At 45.0% G+C, this 21,742-nt stretch overlaps 1 protein-coding gene across 3 annotated transcripts in view; it reads left to right on the forward strand.

The window, feature by feature from the left end:
* Window positions 1-21,742, forward strand: part of enpp2 (ectonucleotide pyrophosphatase/phosphodiesterase 2) — a 73,643-nt gene that overhangs the window by 42,360 nt on the left and 9,541 nt on the right. For 2 of the 3 annotated variants that reach the window (XM_085176697.1, XM_085176695.1), the window contains 7 exons: window positions 4,891-4,922; window positions 5,064-5,191; window positions 15,706-15,781; window positions 17,002-17,089; window positions 17,245-17,414; window positions 21,124-21,259; window positions 21,474-21,613. In XM_085176697.1, coding sequence (XP_085032823.1) covers window positions 4,891-4,922; window positions 5,064-5,191; window positions 15,706-15,781; window positions 17,002-17,089; window positions 17,245-17,414; window positions 21,124-21,259; window positions 21,474-21,613 — 770 coding nt within the window. The remainder of the gene's footprint in view (window positions 1-4,890; window positions 4,923-5,063; window positions 5,192-15,705; window positions 15,782-17,001; window positions 17,090-17,244; window positions 17,415-21,123; window positions 21,260-21,473; window positions 21,614-21,742) is intronic. The other variant, XM_085176696.1, reaches the window with a different exon arrangement.

Genomic DNA, 21,742 nt, shown 5'->3' on the forward strand with positions numbered 1-21,742 from the left:
TGAATTCACATTTTTGCACAGATTTGGCTTTTTAAAAGGATGTGGTTGTAACGTTTAGTTGCGCTGTAAAAACAGCCGTCGCGGTTTAAGCTTTGTTTTGTCTCACTCCCATTTCTTCTTGTTGCATGTTGAAGCTCTACTTGTTAAGATCAAAACATGCAAAATATTGATTTTTTTAAGACATTTTGTGGTTTTAAACTTTTGATCAGGACTGTATATGCAATGCATATATATATATATATATATATATATATATATATCCGTGACCCGGATGCCGTGACCTGAGGCCTTGGAAACTGCCAAGCAAAGACTCACAGCCTTGGCCAGCCGCTTGAGGAGGTACACCAGAGAAATAGAAGGCAGGAGAATAAACCAGCTGTTCTCCACAGAACCAGCAAAGGTGTACTCTCAGTGGCAAAGGAACAATAATAAGAGAACAGCACCACCAAGGCTGGAGACGGAGCAATACTGGAAGAGCATATGGGAGAAGGATGCAACCCATAATGGCAATGCTCAGTGGCTAGTGGATCTGAGGGCAGACCATAGCGACCTCCCTGAACAGGGTCCAGTAACCATCACTGTGGCAGATATCCAAGAAAGGGTCTCCAGTATGAAGAGTTGGACAGCACCAGGGCCCGACATGATTCACACCTACTGGCTAAAGAAGCTGACTGCACTCCACGAGCGTCTGGCAGCACAAATGAACCAGCTGCTAGTTAACGAGGGACACCCGGAATGGCTAACTGAAGGTCGGACGGTCCTGATCCCCAAGGACCCCAAGAAGGGACCAGTCCCCTCCAACTACCGACCAATAACCTGCCTCAGTACTACATGGAAGCTCCTGTCAGGCATCATATCGGCTAAGATGAACAGGCACATGGGTCAATACATGAGCGGGACACAGAAAGGAATTGGCAAGAATACCAGAGGCGCAAAACACCAGCTACTGGTAGACAGAACAGTCAGCCGAGACTGCAAGACCAGACTGACCAACCTGTGCACCGCCTGGATTGATTACAAGAAGGCCTACGACTCAATGCCCCACAGCTGGATACTGGAATGCCTAGAATTGTACAAGATCAATGGGACCCTAAGAGCCTTCATCAGGAACTCAATGGGGATGTGGCGTACAACACTAGAGGCCAACTCCAAGCCCATAGCACAAGTCACCATCAAGTGCGGGATCTACCAAGGAGAAGCTCTGTCCCCACTGCTGTTCTGCATAGGCCTGAACCCCCTCAGTGAGATCATTAACAAGACTGGCTACGGATACCAACTACAGATTGGAGCAGTTGTCAGCCACCTCCTGTACATGGATGACATCAAGCTGTATGCCAAGAGTGAACGAGACATCGATTCACTGATCCACACTACCAGGCTATACAGCAATGACATTGGAATGTCGTTCGGGCTGGAGAAGTGTAGTCGGATGGTAACAAAGAGAGGGAAGGTAGTCAGAACTGAGGGGATTGAACTACCAGAAGGCAACATTGCAGACATAGAGGACAGTTACAAGTACCTGGGGATCCCGCAGGCGAATGGGAACCATGAAGAGGCCGCTAGGAAAGCTGCAACCACCAAGTACCTGCAGAGGGTCAGGCAAGTCCTGAGGAGTCAGTTGAACGGTAAGAACAAGATCCGGGCCATCAACACGTACGCCCTGCCCGTGATCAGGTACCCTGCTGGGGTAATAGGCTGGCCAAAGGAGGAGATAGAAGCCACTGACATAAAGACAAGAAAGCTCCTTACCATGCATGGAGGGTTTCACCCCAAGTCCAGCACCCTGAGGCTGTACGCTAAGCGGAAGGAAGGGGGCCGGGGACTGGTGAGTGTCAGCACCACAGTCCAGGATGAGACAACGAACATCCAAGAATACATCACGAAGATGGCCTCAACTGACAGCGTGCTCAGTGAATACCTCAGGCAGCAGATACCCAAGAAAGAGGAGGGAGATGAGGAACCATCATGGAAGGACAGGCCCCTGCACGGTATGTACCACCGGCAGATAGAGGAGGTGGCTCATATCCAGAAATCCTACCAGTGGCTGGACAAAGCTGGACTGAAAGACAGCACAGAGGCACTAATCATGGCAGCACAAGAACAAGCTCTGAGTACAAGATCCATAGAGGCTGGGGTCTATCACACCAGGCAAGACCCCAGGTGCAGGCTGTGTAAAGATGCCCCAGAGACAATCCAGCACATAACAGCAGGGTGCAAGATGCTAGCAGGCAGGGCATACATGGAACGCCATAACCAAGTGGCCGGCATAGTGTACAGGAACATCTGTGCTGAGTATAACCTGGAAGTCCTGAGGTCAAAATGGGAGACGCCCCCAAGGGTGGTGGAGAATGACCGAGCTAAGATCCTGTGGGACTTCCAGATACAGACGGACAAAATGGTGGTGGCTAACCAACCGGACATAGTGGTGGTAGACAAACAGAAGAAGACGGCCGTAGTGATCGATGTAGCGGTTCCCAATGACAGCAATATCAGGAAGAAGGAACACGAGAAGCTGGAGAAATACCAAGGGCTCAGAGAAGAGCTCGAGAGGATGTGGAGGGTGAAGGTATCGGTGGTCCCCGTGGTAATCGGAGCACTAGGTGCGGTGACTCCCAAGCTAGGCGAGTGGCTCCAGCAGATCCCGGGACTAACATCGGAGATCTCTGTCCAGAAGAGCGCAGTCCTGGGAACAGCTAAGATACTGCGCAGGACCCTCAAGCTCCCAGACCTCTGGTAGAGGACCCGAGCTTGAAGGATAAACCGCCCGCAGGGGCGTGCTGGGTGTTTTTTTGTTTTTTTGTTTTTTTTATATAATTTTTTTTTTTTTAATTTTTGCATTTGTTTTTTTCTAGCAGTGTTTTAATAGTTCTGACTGCTGAGTTAAAATGAGCACTTGTTGCTTTTCCCATTTACTGCTTGTTGTTGCTTACTTTGCTTACTTACTTTTTTTTAGTTTGTCAGGATCATCTTTCCTAATAGTGCAAACAGTTCACAGTGACACTTTAATTACCAGGCTTGTAAAAGGCCTTTGAATCGAATGAGCTAATTTTTAACTTGGCCTCATTGGATCCGTGAGGAGTTCTCCTTACTGATGTTGGTCATCTCTACAGCAGACTGGTGTTGACACTATGAGCCTGTACATTGCAAACAAATGTTTGCTTTTGCATTCTTTTTACTCATGATTGGAAGAATGGAAGTTTTCACAAACCAAGATCAAATCTCTGTGGTCTGCTGTAAAAATCATAATAAAAAAACACGTTTTTACACGTGATATAAATGACACTACTACTTGTTGTTTGTCGCCATCAGCACAGGAAAAGGAGTGGACTCAAAAACAACTTTATGTCCAACAACTTTGTGACAGAAGGAGTCAGTTCGTTGCCATCGAGGCGCAGCAGTTTCGCCTAAGAGTGCAAAGGATGCGCTGGCTTAAGATTCACATTGGAAAGCATGATGAAAAGACTCAGTGTCTTAGAAGCACGCCCTCCTGAGAGTGCTGCCAGACGTCAGTTTGGAACAGGCAGAGACTCATCTCCAACACCCAGAGAGGACCCACTTCTCCTCCCCTCATCTACAGCTCTGGTGCCACTGTGCCAAGAGTAGACGGACGGCTTTTTCTCCCAGTCACGTCTCCTTCACTTATCATTCCTTACCTGCTGCTACAGCTTCACCTGTCCAACATCTGACACTCGCCTGCCAAAGGAATGAAAGAGACTTTGATGATATTTGGAGTAAATCAAAACTGAACCGGAGTGAAGCCCGAGTGAAAACAGGAGTTACCGTGTGCACAGCAGAGGTTTCCCTGAACAGAGGCACAAAATCCAGAACCAAACAAATGAAAGTCCCAGTAAATGCATACTGTCACATTTAAAGGCTAGATAATGCTGTATTTAGTCAGTTCTACAGTTTATGGAGTTTTCATAGTTCAAAGTTTTGTATTCTCACCAACTTTGTGAACACAATAACTCAAGAAAGAAGTCACGTAGGATTTTCAAAATGATACCATAGGCGCGTCTACTTGGAGGCTGAGGGGTAGCGCTGGTCACCACCAGTATTTTTAAATAAAGCCTTTATATCCAAATAATGTCTCTGCATTTGGTTTATTATGTGATTTTCCCAAAAAAAGGAATTCTCTTCAATAATTACTGACAGAGTGACGGTGACACCGGGCGGCAGGAGCAACAAGTTAGAGAGCAGGTGGAGGCTGAGAGCTTTTAGGCTTGTATATGTGCACATTATACAGCATGAAAAGTCTCCATGTTAATGCTAATGATGCTCTCACATGTTGTCCCCGTACTTTCCTGTGTTTGAACAAGCGGACTCTGTATAGAAATTAAAACGGCCCAACTCCAGTCAGCTACAGTTGTTACTCTTCGTCTGTGGAGTTTTAAGCATCAGAATAAGAGTTTTATTATGGAGTCATAATGTTGAACCATCAATTCAATTCAATTCAATTTTATTTATATAGCGCCAAATCACAACAAAAGTCGCCTCAAGGCGCTTCATAGATACAGAGAAAAACCAACAATCATATGACCCCCTATGAGCAGCACTTTGGCGACAGTGGGAAGGAAAAACTCCCTTTTAACAGGAAGAAACCTCCAGCAGAACCAGGCTCAGGGAGGGGCGGGGCCATCTGCTGCGACCGGTTGGGGCGAGAGAAGAAAAACATAATATTGAATTGTTGAATTGTGTTAATGACAGTTACAGGTATATATAGATATAATATAAATCTTTCCCATCCTACCCCGATTCTAAGTGTCTGTATCCGTGTCAGAGGTGGGGGGGTTTGTAGGCAGACAGGTGGTGCACAGTCTGACACAGTATGCACTTAAAATGATTATTATTGCTTTGCAATGCTTTTCACTTCTGTTCGTTGTTGTTTTTCAGATGACCCCAAAGCTGTTGTGGCCGATCTAACGGTAAGTGCTGTTTTTAAGATAATACAGGAACATGTAAGCTGAGACAGAAAAGCATGTGCAGTATTATAAAAGACAAAAATGATGCGAAGGAAGAAACATGAAATAGTCCGTCAGCTCTCTGCTCATGTTGTTTTCCTGTAGTGTAAGAAAGCAGACCAGCACTTCAAACCGTACTTGAAGCAGCACCTGCCAAAGAGACTGCACTACGCCAACAATCAACGCATTGAGGATGTCCATCTCCTGGTGGACAGGAAGTGGCACGTTGCCAGGTACAAGAGGAACACTTAAACATGAAATACAGTACACATGAGGCAAACTTGAACACTCTAAGAGGAAGATTGTTTTTCCTGACTCTTATCCTGAAAACACAATTGGATAAATTTGACATACGCAGCTTGTTTTAGACATTTTTTAATGAGAATATAATGAGCAGCGAAAATTGACGTAATAAAATGCTGTGTGAGACATGGCAGGATCCAAAACTCACAAACAGCTTCACTGCTGGATTCACTAAATACTGGGAACACAGAACACACAGCAGCAGCAGCAATGAGGGAGACTGTAACAGTATGCAGAGAGGTCAGACCTGCAAAACTGAACAAGCTGCACAGGACAGGAGACGGAGAAGTAAAGCAGCAAGTATCACGAGGAGTTTAATAAAAGAGCAGTTAATATGTTAGAATAAAACCTACAGCGCATCAGATAAAATGGTATGATACGGCTGATAAATCTTGTTTGATCAGACATCTTTAGGCTAGATATGGGATGAGAACTGTGTCCGTCCTCCCGTGGGCAGATACCGTCTCACACGACACCCCACCTGACAAAGGACACGTGGAACTTCAGCTCAGGGTTTAGATCTGACTTTATCAGTCCTCTCAGTTGAGTCAGGGCACACAGTAATCACATACTCACTACAGACCTGTGAGGGTAAATCTCCCTAAACCTGCGTGGAAATCATGAAGAAGGTCCTCCTCAAAACTATTTCTGTGTCAGATGTCATCCAGGTGATAGTTTGGCAGAAATCCTTCTTCACGGTTTTAATGCTTATTTCTCACAGTGGTTATCACCACTGTAGAGCTGATAAAACAAAATGTTATTACCCATAGATTGTATATAAATGGATCCACATGAGGACAAATTATTAAATTTAAAGTGTGTATCAAAAATGTCCCATTTTACAAAAGAGCGACAGATTTTTAACAAAGCATTATTAGATATATGTTTTCTTTTGAAAAATTTATGCCCGACAATATTTTCATGGACCGGCCTTTAAGGTGTCGCGGATAAATACAACAAAATAAAACTAGTACCGGTACCGAAAAAAAGAAGATTTATTCATAACACACGTGAAAAGACCCAGGAAAACCGAGTAAACGATAAAAACGATAACAAAATAACGCTGAAAACCGATAAAAACCCTGAAAACTATACATTTCACACCTGAGCCTCAACTCTCGCGGCCCGGTACCAAACGACTCATGGACCGGTACCGGTCCGAGGCCCGGGGGTTGGGGACCGCTGCTTTATAAGACTCAGCTTGTAAAATCAAGTTGAGGGTCATCTATCAATTTACACACAGTACATAAAATTCTGCAAGTGTTTGAGCCGTCACCTGTGAAAGCATCACGACACAAACCGAGGAAAAATATTTAGAGTCGGGAAAAAGAAATTGTTGATCACTAAGCAGAAGATGGAGATACAAAGTTATCACAAGTGTCAAGAACTGGAGTAAGAAGCATCATCAAGCCACACAATACAGAACAAGCCTGATAGAGGTAAGAAGCAAAGATTTCAACGAGGTGTCTGATGACCCCAGAACAACTGCCAAGACACTCGGGAATGACTTAGCCAAGTCGGGAATTGTAGTCTGATAGGAGACAATCACTGGAATCCTGAGCAGGAATGGACTGTGAGGTTGCAGAGTAAGCAAAACTGCAGAAGAGACACCATCAAGCCAGACTGAAGTGTGCCCTGAAGAACCTGGAAAAATGCATATTGGAAGCTTGTCCTTTGGTCAGATGACAATACTAGAGCTCTTTGGCCACAGAAATGCTGCTTGTGTTTGGAGAAAGTAGGGAGTACAACTAAAGAGCACCGCCCCCACAGTGAAATATGATGGTGGGAGTATATGCTGTGGAGATGCTTTAATGATTTCTGGACTGGGAATCTGGTCAAGGTAAAAGGAATCATAAAGAAAGTAATCTAGGTCCTCGTAGTAAAGAATTCCAGATCTCCAGAAGACCAAAGTGAATGTTAATGACTGACCTGCACAAAGCCCTCGAATCCCACTGAGAATCCCACAGTGGGGTGAGCTGAACACCAACAGGACCATGCCAGAAGACCATCAAATCTGGAGGAGCTTGAGAGATTCTCCTAAGACGAATGGGCTGGAGTGACAGCAGGCCTCTATCAAGCAAAAAGGATAGACAACCGACTCGGCTGTTAGTTTTTTGTGAAATAACTGTTTCTGTGTGCAAAGCAAGATCATCAAAGCATCCAATATAAAACTAAAATGTTTATTTGGTCCATATTATGGTAAAAAAGGATATTTAAACATGGTATCTTTAGTGGTGCAGGTCCAGGTAACACAGATGGGCAGTTAAATGGTTAAATGACAACAGAGTGAAAAGAATAGCTGACCAGTGAGATGCTACAGATGCTGTTTTGTGCAGTTATGAATATTCGTGGTGATTAAGGACTTATCGTTTGTGGCTTGCGTGCAGGTTTGAAAACCACATGTCTAATGTGAGAATATCAACCGAGGCACAAGTAGTTAAGGTGTGTAGTGGATCAGTCTGCCAGTAACTGGAGGGAGACCAAGGAAAATCAAGCAGCCTGCTTACGTTAAAGGAGTTTTCATTTAGTTTGAATTTGCTCCTGCTCCTGCGATCCAAAAAGCTGCTCTAACGTCGCGTACAGTTGGTGTTGATGTGGCGTTTTCAGCCCACCCAGCGCTGAGGCTTTTACTGCACATCTTGGATCACTTAAAAACACATTTTATGCCAACGTGTGCTGCTATCAACGCATCATTAACACATGCGGTGCTGAAAAGCTATACGATGTGGCGTCCCGAATCACACGCACACGGTAAAGAAAAAAAAAAACACGCTTGTATTTTTCAAAAGAGCAGCTGCTGAAAGTTTAATGAGGCTCTAAAATGAACTGTGACAGGCGTTTGATACAGAGCGGTGAAAAGCCTTACTGCAGCGATCCAGTGACAAAGAAAACGATGAAGTCATCCTGAGTGAAAGTGAAAACAAACCACAGCAGCTAACTGTGGGTGTGTGTGTGGGTGTGTGTACTTGCATTGGTCTCGTCTCTAACGCCACCTAACGTTAAGCTGTGGTACACTGCAGGACGGCCACTTTGTCTCACACATGGCTGCTAAATGAAAGAGATCTGTGAGGTTTGTGTGCAGCTCTGATAGGCAGAGCGGGCTAATCGTTGGCACTGCAGTGCAAGCAGAGGTACAGCGCTAACACACACTCTCATACACACACACGAGTGCAGGCACATATACTTTAGTGTCTGTGAATCTCAAACCAAAAACTGTTCACACCAAATGAAAAGATGTTTGTCTTGTTTCCCCCGTCATCTTGTCATTTACATTTTCGACGTGCCTGTGGCTTCAACCCCCCCCAACACACACACACACTTGAGTATATGACTGGGAGTACTGTTTTAATGGACATGTGTCTGTGAAGGTTCTCAGTCATCCAGGTCATCGTAGTCTAAGGAGCTTGCAAAGAAAAGCGTCTGGACTTCTTTAAGTTGCTTGAAGACGTTTCACCTCTCATCCGAGAGGCTTCTTCAGTTCTAAGGTCAAATGGTGGAGAGTCCCAGATTTAAACCTAGTGGGAGTTTCCCCCCAAAGAGGGACAAAAGGACCCCTGATGATCCTCTACCTAATCACATGAGCCAAGGTGTGAAAATGGGTGTGGGTCACAATCAGCCAGGGTTTCAGGTGAGTTCATTGTGAAACCTGGCCCCACCTTATCATGTGATTTCCTGAGGTCAGATGGCCCAGGATGTGAGTGGGCGTTAAGGCGTCTGAGAAGGATCTGAAATCTGGATTATAGATGGCAGACAGTTGGTGTCGTAAGCCCCGCCCCTCTGTTGGACATAAATGGCTTCTTTCACTCCTCTTTCAAACCGTCTGTCCTCTCTGTCCAAAATGTGAACATTGGCATCCCCGAAAGAGTGACCTTTGAACTTTTGATGCAGATGGACTGCTGAGTCTTGTCCTGTGGAGGTGGCTCTTCTGTGTTGTGCCATGCGCTTGTGAAGTGGCTGTTTGGTCTCTCCAATGTAGAGGTCTGGGCATTCCTCGCTGCACTGTACAGCAAACACCACATTGTTAAGTCTGTGTTTAGGAGTTTTGTCTTTCGGGTGAACCAGTTTCTGTCTGAGTGTGTTGCTGGATCTGAAATGCACTGGGATGTCGTGCTTGGCAAAAACGTTAGGTTATGTATATAACCCCGGTTCTCTGAGTAGCATGAGTGAGTGTCTCACTACGGGGAATGCCTCCTGTGTGACCTCCTCAGAAGCTCAAATACCATTACCCTCACAGGCTGGCTAAGTGACACCCATGTCAGGAGGGGCTAGTGCCTCCCTATATAATAGGCTGACATAGCGTCAGATGTCATTCAAAACAAGCCCACCTCTTCCACGCTTCCATAGCAAGGAGAGCGGTCTGGTGAGACACTCACTCATGCTTCTCAGAGAACCGGGGTTATATACATAACCCTAAGTTCTCTTTCATAGCCTTCGTTTCGTGTCTCACTACGGCAGAAATACTGAATCCCGGATTGCCAGACATGCCTGTTATGAAGACAACTGTCCCCAACAGCACTTCACAGGGAAGAAGCTCCCACCTGGGAAGAACCTGCACCGAGGACTGAATGCGCTAGGTTAAACTCCCCTAAAGAGAGCCCATGAGGTTGCTCTAGTGGAATGCGCTAGTATAAGCCAGGGCAATTGCTCCTACTATCCAATGGGAGAGGCGCTATTTAGACAAAGGCTTTCCTGTATGTGGTTTAGCCCAGGACACGAACAGCTGGTCACTTTGTCTGACACTCTGGGTTCTGTCCATATAAATGCGCAGAGCACGGGCTGGACACAAGGTATGCAGCCGCTGTTGCTCCTCTAAGGAGAAAGCGGTGGGTAAAAGGCCGGCGGTTCTATAGGGGAACATGTGCCGACAACCTTTGGGATGAAGGCGGGGTTGAGCCGCATACTGACCCTCATATTATCCGAGGACAACTGAATGCATGACTGATGCACTGAGAGAGCGTGGATCTCTCCTACACGCTTAGCTGAAGCTAAAGCAATTAATAGAGCCGTCTTCAAGGACAGAAATGGTGGAGAAGGCTTTACCCTTATCAATCAGGGCCTGAAGAAACGACAGAATCACAGCCACAGAGCACTGAAAAGGGATGGCCTGTGATTCTAAGCACCAGCTTTCAAACACACGCCACTTGTGCTCATATAGCGTCCTAGTAGACAATGGTATGAACACTGAATAGTGTCGATAACACCCCACTGTGTTCAGGTTAAACCACTCACAGGCCAAGCCCATAGAGCTAGCCTCTCTGGGTGGGGGTGGCATATTTCCCCCCGTGCCTGAGACAGGAGGCCTCTCCCCTAGGGGAGAGGCCGTCAGGCCGGCCGCTTCTTCCTCCTCACGATCGCGGCAGGAGGAGGAGGGGCCACTTGAGGTCTGGCCTAAGGAGATTGTTTCCGAGTCCATGGATTCTTAGGAGCCCCAGCAGCCTGGGGGGCTGCCTGCGTCTTAGACACTTTGGGGATCCTGAAAGCGGGGACCAGGTGAGACGCTGCCTGCGCGAATGACTGGCGTGGTGCCGCTGGGGTAGCGTGCTGGGCCCTCCTCAGCAGGCAGAGTTTCAGAGCCTCATCATCTCTCTGTTTCTCCTCACATCTCTTCTGCATGGATGTAACAGCTGCACTGAAGAGAACTTGAGGGACGACAGGGGTGTCGAGGAGTTCCTCTTTTTCCTTAGTCGTCAGGTTGTTGAGCCCGAGCCAGCGTGCTCGCTCCTGAAGAACCATGAGGCCCATGGCTCTCCCAGTAGCCTGTATGGCTATCTTGTGGAGGCGGAGGACGTGGTCAGTTATAACGCAGAATATCTTCCCACACTGTGGTATCTGCTTTAGCTGTCATGTCCTCTTCTAGCTCAGCTTGGTAAGCCATTAACATAGAGGAGGCGTTGTGGGCTCTTAATGACAGAGCCGCTGCCTTGTAGCACTTATCTGTAAGGCTAGACTGGAAGCGGTCTGTTTTGGAGGGGATGGAGCCAATGAGGACAGAGACGTCTTCGGGTGAAGATGGCTCGTTACCAACGTCTCCACTTGTGGCATCTGGCGGAGGCCGATAGACTCCATCCCCTCAGAATCCAGCAGAGAGCTCCCCGCGATGGGGTGTTTCTCGCTGTAAGGTTTTGCTTTCCACGCCACTGCTATCTCATCGAGTAGCTTTGGGAAAACAGGCAACACATGCTTCCGCGTTTTTTCGCCTTCGGCAATTTCTTACAGTCAAAACAAGATTTTACAACCTCTGTTTGTATGGTGGGCCACGGGATGTTGAGCATAGCAGCTGCGCGCTTGCACATGTCCTGCATGTCGAGATCCAGGGGAGACGGCGGTGTCGGTTTTTCAACCTCGCCGGTAGCCAAGGGCTTTGCAACCTAGCTGATGCTAGCCAAGGAGGTGGAATTTTCCTCCTCGTTGACAGACTGCAGGAGGTCCGAGTCAGCCGACTCATCTCCGTCCTCGTTAGCATCTCCTCCCCGGGTGACTTCAGCATGAGGGAAAAACTCATATTCTCCGTGTGCCTCCAGCGATGGGAAAGCGGTCGCGATGGGCTGAGGGTCTGCCTCAGCCCAGCTTGGCCCTGGCGTTGTGGCCAAATCATCGGGCATCATCCTTGCACCGCAGCAGCCTCACACAGCAAAGGGTCGCCACCCGACAGGTTAGCCTGGCGAGCTAGCCTGCAGCGGAGTAGTTTGCGTGGGAAAGCCGCGCAGTGGATACAGTCATGTGCGGGTGTCAAGGCAGCCTGAGCGTGAGATAAGCCTAGGCATGCTGCGCACACGGGGTGTGTATCCCCGGCAGAAATTTTCTTGCCGCAAGGACAAAGTTTTGCAACTTCATTGTCAGTCATAGCCATGGTTAGCTAGAGGGTTGCGCATGTTAGCGAGACCGACACTGAGTGTGGAGAATATTGCTATTCCTCGCTAACGTGGGGTGAAAAGTAGTACTACTTTACTACAGGTATTGCTACCTAATGTGTAAAACCGCTAGCGCCGAAGGGTATTGCTACCTGACGGTGAAGCTAGTGGTACCTTTATTAGCAAAGTGTTGCTACTTCGCTTTGGGAAAATATTGCTACTTCCCAGGGTGAAAGTATTGCTACTTGACACCAGCACTAGCTACAGAACAGTATTGCTACTGCTTGTATGCTAGTGGACAACTGAAATGCTGGGAACAAAGCGCCCAGTGACCAAGTTGTTCACTCGAATTTGTGGACAGTTTAGCTTAGCACCCAATAGCACAGTTGTCTTACAGGCTTCTGTGAGAAGCGAGAAGAGGTTTTTCAATGACATCTGACGCCATGTCAGCCTATTATATAGGGAGGCACTGGCCCCTCCTGACATGGGCGTCACTTAGCCAGCCTGTAAGGGCTTGCTATGAAAGAGAACTCTCCTGAGTTTCTCTGATACACCGGCTACATAGGGGATGACAATGTTGTTGCATCTGTCTTTCTTATCCTCCCTCGCTGGTGTCTGATCTTCTTTTCTGTGCCTCTTTGCTGACTTTAAAAACGCCCATTTAGGATAACCACATGTTTTGAGTGCTTCCTTTACATGTGTGTGTTCCTTCTTTTTTCCTTCAGGCTTAGAGGGAACATGTTCTGCCCGGTGGTGTAGGGTCCAGATTACTCCAAGTTTGTGTTCCAGAGGGTGATGGGAGTCAAAGAGGAGGTACTGGTCCGTGTGTGTGGGCTTCCGGTAAACTTTGATGTTGAGGTTGCCATTCTCTTCAATGTGCACAGCGCAGTCCAGGAAAGGCAAACAGTCGTCCTTTGTGTCTTCCCTGGTGAACTTGATGTTTTTATCCACGGCGTTAATGTGCGCAGTGAAGGATTCCACTTCTCGTGTTTTAATTTTGACCCAGGTGTCGTCTACATATCTGTACCAGTGGCTGGGTACTCTCCCTTTAAAAGAGCCAAGAGCCTTTCTTTCCATTTCTTCCATGTAAAGGTTGGCTACAATAGGTGACACGGGGGGTGACACAGCCATGTTTTTGTTTTAATGGACACCTAATAAAAAGTGGCTTCTTTTTTTCAATTAGAGGACTTTGGCTCGAGTTGATTGAAGGACTAAAGTAGGTGGATACGGGCAACACATTGAAGGGCAGCTTCAGGACTGAGGACACTGTCATGATGTTGTAGATGTATGAAGACTACAGAACCAGAAACACAGGATTCATTTGCTACATGTTAAGCTACGTTGCTCAATAACAAATGAACTGCATCCATGAGAGGTTTTACACGAAACAGACTGAATAGCCTGGTTCCTGCAGCAGCATTTAAAAACGTGACCTCACCACCACCATTTTGTTGTTGGAGCTATAACCAGAGGGTGGACTGCTAGACTAAGGCTAAGGCTACATACAAACAGAAATCCGTACTAATCAGTACTAAGTAACAGATGAAATTGAATTTAAGGGACTTTACAAAACGTCTTACTTGCAGAAACCCCAAGAAGTGTTTCAGCTTTATTCCTAATCAGAGGCTGCAGTGCACTAGAAAAACCTCTTCTTCCAACGTGGGCAGCAATATTATGCCAAACCTTAAGTGTAGACATCAAAATAAAATTATTTCTGACACCAAGAGGAAGGTCATCCAGATCAATAGATAAAAGACTAAGAGGCGAAAGAGGGTCACAGCACCAGGTATCTATGGGAGGTTTGCCTTGGTGTAAAAAGGAAGATAACCACCCTGAGGTTATTTGTGAAGCCCAGTAATAATATAGAAGATTAGGAACTCTCTGTCTTCTATGTTTGGACTTTTTCTAAGTTGCTACACAATGAAGAAAGGTCAAAGTGAGATAAGAAGCTTAGAATTTAAAATCAACTACCTAAACAGTGTATGTAGGTGTAAATCGTAAGAAACTGAATAACCTGGAAACAGTTGCGGCCAGCAAAACAGTCGGCTATTTTTCATCCTCATCTTTGGATTCGGCACATAGAAAAGCCACAAGAAATAACAGAACTCAGAGCTGTGGTGTAAAAGACAGCCTGTTTCAGCAAGTCTGTCTGTACAAGCGTCCACACCTCTAATTTTATATCATACTAAAATTATTGACTTATAAAGAAAAACAACAACACAGCCAAACAAATGCACAAATGTTCGTTGTAATTAGAGCGATGATTGTCATGGGCTGCGATGGCAGACCGTGGAGTTGTAGAGAAAGTAGGGCCCAAACACGAGACTCTAGTGAAGGACAGTGGATTTATTTGTAGTGAGTGGACAGAAACAACAACTATATACAATTCCGGCACTGTGACTCCTGTGACGATTCCCCTATGAATCCCACACAGTGCACGTGTCCATAACAGTGAAAAAGGTGACAACTCCAAAAACCCGATTCTACTCCGTGATTTCCCCTCGTGACGACGTTCCTGACTCCCAACTCCTGGTGACACAAAAAACACACACAGCTCAGCAGGCAGCCTTCAGTAGCGAAGTCGTTCACAACACACTAATCTACGGAGGTACTTTACAGGTTCGACTTAGTATAATCCCGCGCCAACTGGAGCTCCGCCACCCTCTTAAATAAGACGCTTCTCATGAGGCCATCAGCTGCAGCTGGTGAAGGCTAATGAGCGGCAGGTGGGGCAGCCTCCAGTGCGGGAACACTTCCGGGTCGCCGTCCCCTCAGCGACCCCAAAACTTCCAGGAGAACACAGGGAGAAAGGACAAAGGGAGAGAAAACCACCAAAAACATAACATACTGAAAAACATACCAAAAATACATGAGCTCTGGGCCAACAGACCCAGGCCATGACAATGATAGAGGGATTATATGGGCACTATTCGTTTTTGGCATATTTCTGTTAGCTGCTTTTCTCAGGCCTGAGCTTGTTAACCAGTAAATCATATGACAACCTATTTTGACACGATACAACAGTTACACCAGCCACATGTAGTTTAGCAAATGATTATACTTCATTCAATTCCTGACAATGTTTAAAAAAAATAGGTTTGCATGATTACATTTTGCTCCAGCAGTGGGTTTGAGGGAAATAAAGTGATGTGTCGTAGTTATTTTGTGGTGGCTGTAGCTCAGGAGGAAGAGCAGGTCACCTACTGATCAGTAGGTTCGTGGTTCGAGCCCTGGCTTGTCCACTCTGCATGCCAAGTATCCTTGGGCAAGATACTAACCCCAAGTTGCGTTCTGATGCATCCATCAGAGTTTGCATGTAGTTAGAAAGCACTAAGTATAGAGAAAGTGAATGTGGCATGTTGTATAGAGCAGTTTGAGTACTCTGGGAGAGTAGAGAAGCGCTTTAGAAGAATCAGTCCATTTATCAATGTAAGCAGAAGGTGACATTATTAGAAAAACAATAAACATTTTTATATATCTGTTACAGTTTGGCTTGCTTCTTTGTTGCCAACTTTAGCAACACTAATGGTAGAAACAAAGTTTGTCACTGTCCTCTTGGTTACAAATGAGAGAAGATACCTCTGTCATTACAGGAAAGTCCCTGAAGGCAGGAGGCACTGTGGCTTTGCTGGAGATCATGGATATGACAATAAGATCAACAGCATGCAGGTACTGTTTACAAGATTCACTTTGTATTCACAATACCAGCTCAGCTTTCTAAAACATCAGCTAGGTACAGCGTACACGCACTGTAACCGGTATTAACCTCCTAGCACCTGCGTCCACATATGTGGACATCACATTTTGGGTTATTTAGACCAAAATACTAAATTTTGCTCTACAAGGGCCTGATATCCACCTCCGAGGACATTATACTGCCACCGTTCTATGGAAATTTTAAACGAATATCCTCATATGTGGCTCTTATTTTTCTTAGAAACAAAAATCAGGTAAAAAGAAAAATCTGGTGATTCTTTGTTTTTACATTCCTTGGGTCCCAATATGTCCAAATATCAAAGAGAAATTAAAAATGTATGCCATGGAAGAGTTTGGGTCTTAGGAGGTTAAAGCTCAGACTGTCTAAACATTCAATTTCAATTCAATATTTATAAATATTGTTATAAGGTAAAGACCCTGCAATAATACAGAGAAAATGACCCCCTATGAGCAAGTTGTTGCTTAGGCAACAGTGGGAAGAAAAAACGCCCCTTTAACAGGATAAAACCTCCAGCAGACATGTGCCGTACTGGTTAGGGATGAGGGGAGGAAGACAGGAGAAAGACTTCCTGTGGAAGAGAGCCGCAGATTAATAATAAGTAATAATTACGTGCAGAGAGGTGTGTAAACACAAAGTGAGTGAAAAAGGTGACTGATGAAGAAATGCTCAATGCATCATGGGAATCCCCCAACAGCACAGGCCTAATGCAGAGTAAATAAGTGAGGATTGAGGGTCACCTGATCCAACCCTAACTACAACTAACTGCTAATCAGCCTAATTACCAACAACTGAGAAGGTGTCTGAATCCAAGCTGGGAGCAAACAAACAAAAAGACAGTATGTGCACATTTCATAAACATTACAGGAACTTTAATCGTCTTCTTAAATACACGAAATGTAAGAAGGAATAATAATAAGTAGAAGACAGGGAACTAATTTATAAAAAACAATTAAATATTCTTGAGATTAAAGTCCTGAGGAAGATTTCTGAGGAAAAAGCCCAGAGATTCTTCCCACGATATAAGGCAACTGTCTTTATTTATTTATTTATGAAATGTATGCAAATGTAGAATAGCCTTTTTTTAAACTCTCGTTAAAAACATCAGATACATCAAACATTTTCTTGCATTTGTTGTAACAAACTAACCCGTGTGATGAACTTTTGCTTTCAGACTATTTTCGTTGGCTATGGGCCGACGTTTAAGTTCAAGACTAAAGTTCCAGCCTTTGAAAACATCGAGCTTTATAACGTAATGTGTGGTGAGGATTCACTTTTTTTCCTTCTGCATGTCTGTGTTCAGGTGTCTCGTGTGTTTTGATATCTGATATTTTTCCACAATAAGAATGTGTTAGCTGATGTTTACGTGTGCGTGACGTCTTCAGTCTGATTTCAGTCACATTTGTCCCATTCTTAGATCTTCTAGGTTTGAAACCGGCCCCTAATAATGGAACTCACGGCAGTCTGAACCACCTGCTACGAATCCCCCCGTACAGACCCACCATGCCAGAGGAGGTGTCCAGGCCGACAGCGTCTGGTGTTGTACCTGCAGGAACAGACAGCTTGGGGTGCAGCTGCGACGAAAAGGTCAGCCACGATGACTCAGACCTGAGCCCAACTTCCTGTCAGTCCCTAAAGGGAATTCTGTTCTTCTATTTTTCTAAACCTCTTCTATTCTATTTTTTTGTCTTTTTTTTTAATTTCTCAACTCAATCATATGTTCAGCAGATGCAGCAACATTCCTGGCTGTACATCCATATTGTCACACTAGCTTCTGTTGCTCAATTTGGTGCTTGTATGAATTGCAGTTTCAGTTTGTGAGACTCACAGGAGTAGCACCCCACAGTCTGGGCCTTCTCCTCTGTCATCAGCACACCAAGTTCACTGAGAGGACTCATACTAACTGGATATTTTCTCCTTTTTTGGGCCAAACTCTAAAGATGATTGTCCAGGAAAATCCCAAGAGATCAGCAGTTTTTGAAGTGACCTCAGCGCCTCTTTTTAAAACTCCCTCTTCTTTACTTTTGGCCTAAAAGAGTTGACTCTAAAATTGTTTCCATAGGCCAAATTAGACCCTCACAAAGTATGACTAACCTGCATGTATGACTGGCCAGATGCCAAACATTCGCTTGACTTTTAAATCCCACAAAAGGATCCATCTGGTCAGCTTATTTACTTAATTAATTTTTATTTATAAGGTGCCATATGACAGCAGCAGTCCCCAAGGTGCTTTATATTTTAGGCTAAAAACCCTACTATAAACCTTTCTATCCAAAAGTAGTGTCAGTGATAAATGTTGGAGAGGGTGTGGGTTTGTGGGGGGACCAAACGCATATTTTTTGGGACTGTGTTGTGTATACAAAATTACTGGATGGATGTCAAGAACATTATACAAAACATATTGTCAGTCAACCTCCCAATGGATCCTCTGATCTTTTTGTTGGATATCTTTCCTGATGGTTTCTCCTATGAGCAGCACTTTCTCCTGCATCGTCTCCTCATGACTGCAAGAAAAATGATAACAATTCACTGGCTCAAACCAGAAACACCCACAGTTGCCCAGTGGCTTCTGAAAACTAGACATGTCTATACAACGGAACGGATAACAGCTCAACTACAACTAAAAGTGCCAACCTTTGAGAAAAAATGGAGACTAATTATAAAATATCTTGAAAGGACACTCAAGCCTTAGCATTGTTACATCTGTGCTTAGGTATTGGTATGTATGTATATGTATATATGTTTTTTCTTTTAAATTAAGTTTTTGAATAACCCCCACCATTATATGCAGCAGATTAGGTCTCAGGTCATGTTGTTGATGTGAATTGCCTTGTTATTTCTGGCAATAAAAGTTTAAAAAAAAAAAACCCTACTATAATACAGAGAAGCCCCACACAACCAGAAGACCCCCTATGAGCAAGCTCTTTGGCGACAGTGGGAAGGAAAAACTCCCTTTTAACAGGAAGAAACCTCCAGCAGAACCTCAGGGAGGGGCGGGGCCATCTGCTGTGATTGGTTGGGGGTGAGAGGAGGGAGACAGTACAGAAGATACACCATGAAAGAGAGATCAGCATTAACTCATGATTAAATGTGTGCTGTATAAACACACACACAGCAAACATCCAGTGCAACTCATAAATGAACATTTGCAGCTAGAACAAGGTGCTGTGAGAGATTACAGAGCCTGAAAGGGCCCTGACATCATGGAAGTGAGCCTGCGATGTCACGAGACACCAGACTGAATCCAGAGAAGAACAAGTTCTTTAGGGTTCTGAACCATCCTGCTGACAGCTACCCTGAAAAACTAGACGTTATTTCCCGTGCTAATAACAGGATCATCACTTGAATCTAAATGCAGCCAGCATTTAGAGTGGGATGACAAATATAAAGTCTGTGTTCACACAGACACTGTCCACACTGCAATATATCCACAGCAACATAACAAAGACCCTACGGGGTCGACCTGGGCCAGAACAAACCGGACCCACTGAGGCCACGAGCCGCAGGAGGCAAGGAGGAGCTTTTTGACTGCCCAAGGTCAATCAGGAAATATCAGGACACCAGAGTTCAGGCATATTTAGCAATACGGCTTTGTTCTGGCACCTCTCCTCCATGTACATACATGAAATCTAGAGGAAGGAAGAGCAGCAACAAGAGCTGCTCACAGAAGAAAGCAGCATCGGTGCCCAGAGATACGAAGCTCATGAAATCGAATGAAACGTGAAAGGAGGTGCAGGGATGCAGAGAGGCTGCAAGAAGATGGTAACTGTAGGCTGAAGCTCTCAGCTGAGACATCACGTCTTTGTGGTGCGACTGAACTAATGAAGGATTTTGTTCAAAACTGAGTCAAAAAAGTAAAAGTCTGATTTTTTTATGAGTTCTTTAAGGAATGCAAGAAAGTTTTTATCAAGTATATATTCAAGTCAGTAACACTTTTTTTGGCCCATCGGAGGTGTCAGCACAGATGCTCTTTATACGAAACATATTAGAACTACAACCCTTTAACATTGGAGGTGACGTAGAGCCCAGTTTATCTTTACTGGCTGACCAACATATTTCACTCACTGGCCCCACGTCCTTATTTGAGGTTTGACACATTTTAGTAGATAAAGCTGAATGGCTTGGACACGAGCTGTGGTTTGGGGAAGTCCTCAAAGGGGACTGGTGGCAGCTCCCGGGCCTGGCAGATCCTCACGGACTAAAACAGAAATGAGGAAGTTAAAGAATTAAAAAGGGGAGGGAGGGTGGGGCACATAAACGAGAGCGAACAGCTTGTGGAGCTGGGGGAACATATGTAGATGAGGACCAGAAGGAGGCGTGTTTGGAGGCGTGGTCCAGCTCCTGAAATTCAGATACTTTATTTCCAGTTAATCCCTGAGAATTGTTAACACCCCTCCCCCTGTAAAAACAAAAAAGATTGAATGGTAATTACTTTTGTAGATAGTGAAAACATTTTATTGTTTATCTGTTGGATTCTGGCCCTCGGACCTTATTTTTAACACCCTTAAAGGTCCCTGGCTACCCTACCCTGACCCAAGCTTGTTTTTTGACAATAAAATAAGAAATTAATTTTTGTGTTGTTTGTTTTTGATCCCGATTGCAACAAAATCACACATTTGGACATTATGCGATCAGTGGTGTGGGCTGGGGTACTTAGTGTTGATGACTTCCTCAGATTAAAACTCCTCAGTCATCGTGCAAACGCAGAGTAAGAAATCAGCTGTAGCATAAACCTGGTAAGACCCCAGATCCATGTTTCCTGCCTGTACCCAGCAGGATTTATTAACCATAACTGGGGTTAACTGCTCGTCTTGTTGTGCAGAGCAGTGTGTGTGATTGGTCAAATGTGCTATCAGCTGATCTGTACCATAGCAGGTGACTGAAGGGCTTTTTGTTGCAGAAGTTTTGCTTTTTTGCAGTTTAACTTGATTTTACACAGTGTAAAAAGATTCATCTGCATGGGTCTGTCATTCAGATTTGATTGTTTGTGCCTTTTTTTACTTGTAAACAAAAAGTTTCTTAATGTGTGATTGCTGTTTTCTTTTAAGCCTAAATAACCTTGATGCTTCTTTGCTTTCTGCTGCAGAGCTGGGGTCGGTTCACCTCGTCAAAATCAATAGTTTATTGACAACTTTTGAGTTTAACAGCCTTCTTAGTGCAGATATTGTGTGTGTAGCTGTTGTATTGAGGTGAATCAGACCCAGCTCTGCCCTGCTCTGTCTCACTTTATGCTGTGTTTGTGATTCCCATGTAGATCTCTGGCAAGAGATTGTTTCAATCTCCGATCTTTTTGCAGTTGCGTGTAAAAAGTAGGGGCCAGAGAAGTTTGAAAGTGACCCTTGTACGAGGCTATAACCTGGAGTCACTCTGGCTCTGTCTCTTACAGAACAAAGTGGAGGAGCTAAACCAGCGACTGAGGCAAGCTATGGATGGTCAGTCTTTAACGCTCCTACTGAAAATGTCATTAAGTGACTTTTCCTTTTAGTCCCAGCAGATAAAACTTAGTTGCAGTGAAAGTTTGGATTTGTAGCTCGTCTTGTTTTATTTGAAATGTCTTCATCGTTCTGTCATGAACGCTCAGTCATCATTTCAATGCATCGATCTGTAAATGTCTTTTCCTGCTTGTCTGCGCTCTTCCTCTCATAGACAGCAGGAACCTGCCGTTCGGTCGGCCTGCTGTCCTCTTCCGTACCAAATACTGCATCCTGCACCACAGCGACTACATCAGTGGCTACAGTGAAACTCTGTCCATGCCCGTCTGGACATCGTACACTGCCAGCAGACAGGTACTGCTCTCTCCGTCCTCTCTGTCTTTCAGTTGTTGGAAGTACAAGCTTAGGTTTAGTTAACTGTTTAGCAGATATTTGATGTTTCAGAATTTTCTCTATAAGTTCATCTCCTGCTTCCAGCACCAT

The sequence above is a fragment of the Neolamprologus multifasciatus genome, chromosome 11, assembly GCF_963576455.1.
Source record: "Neolamprologus multifasciatus chromosome 11, fNeoMul1.2, whole genome shotgun sequence".
NCBI classification, from domain to species: Eukaryota; Metazoa; Chordata; class Actinopteri; order Cichliformes; family Cichlidae; genus Neolamprologus; species Neolamprologus multifasciatus.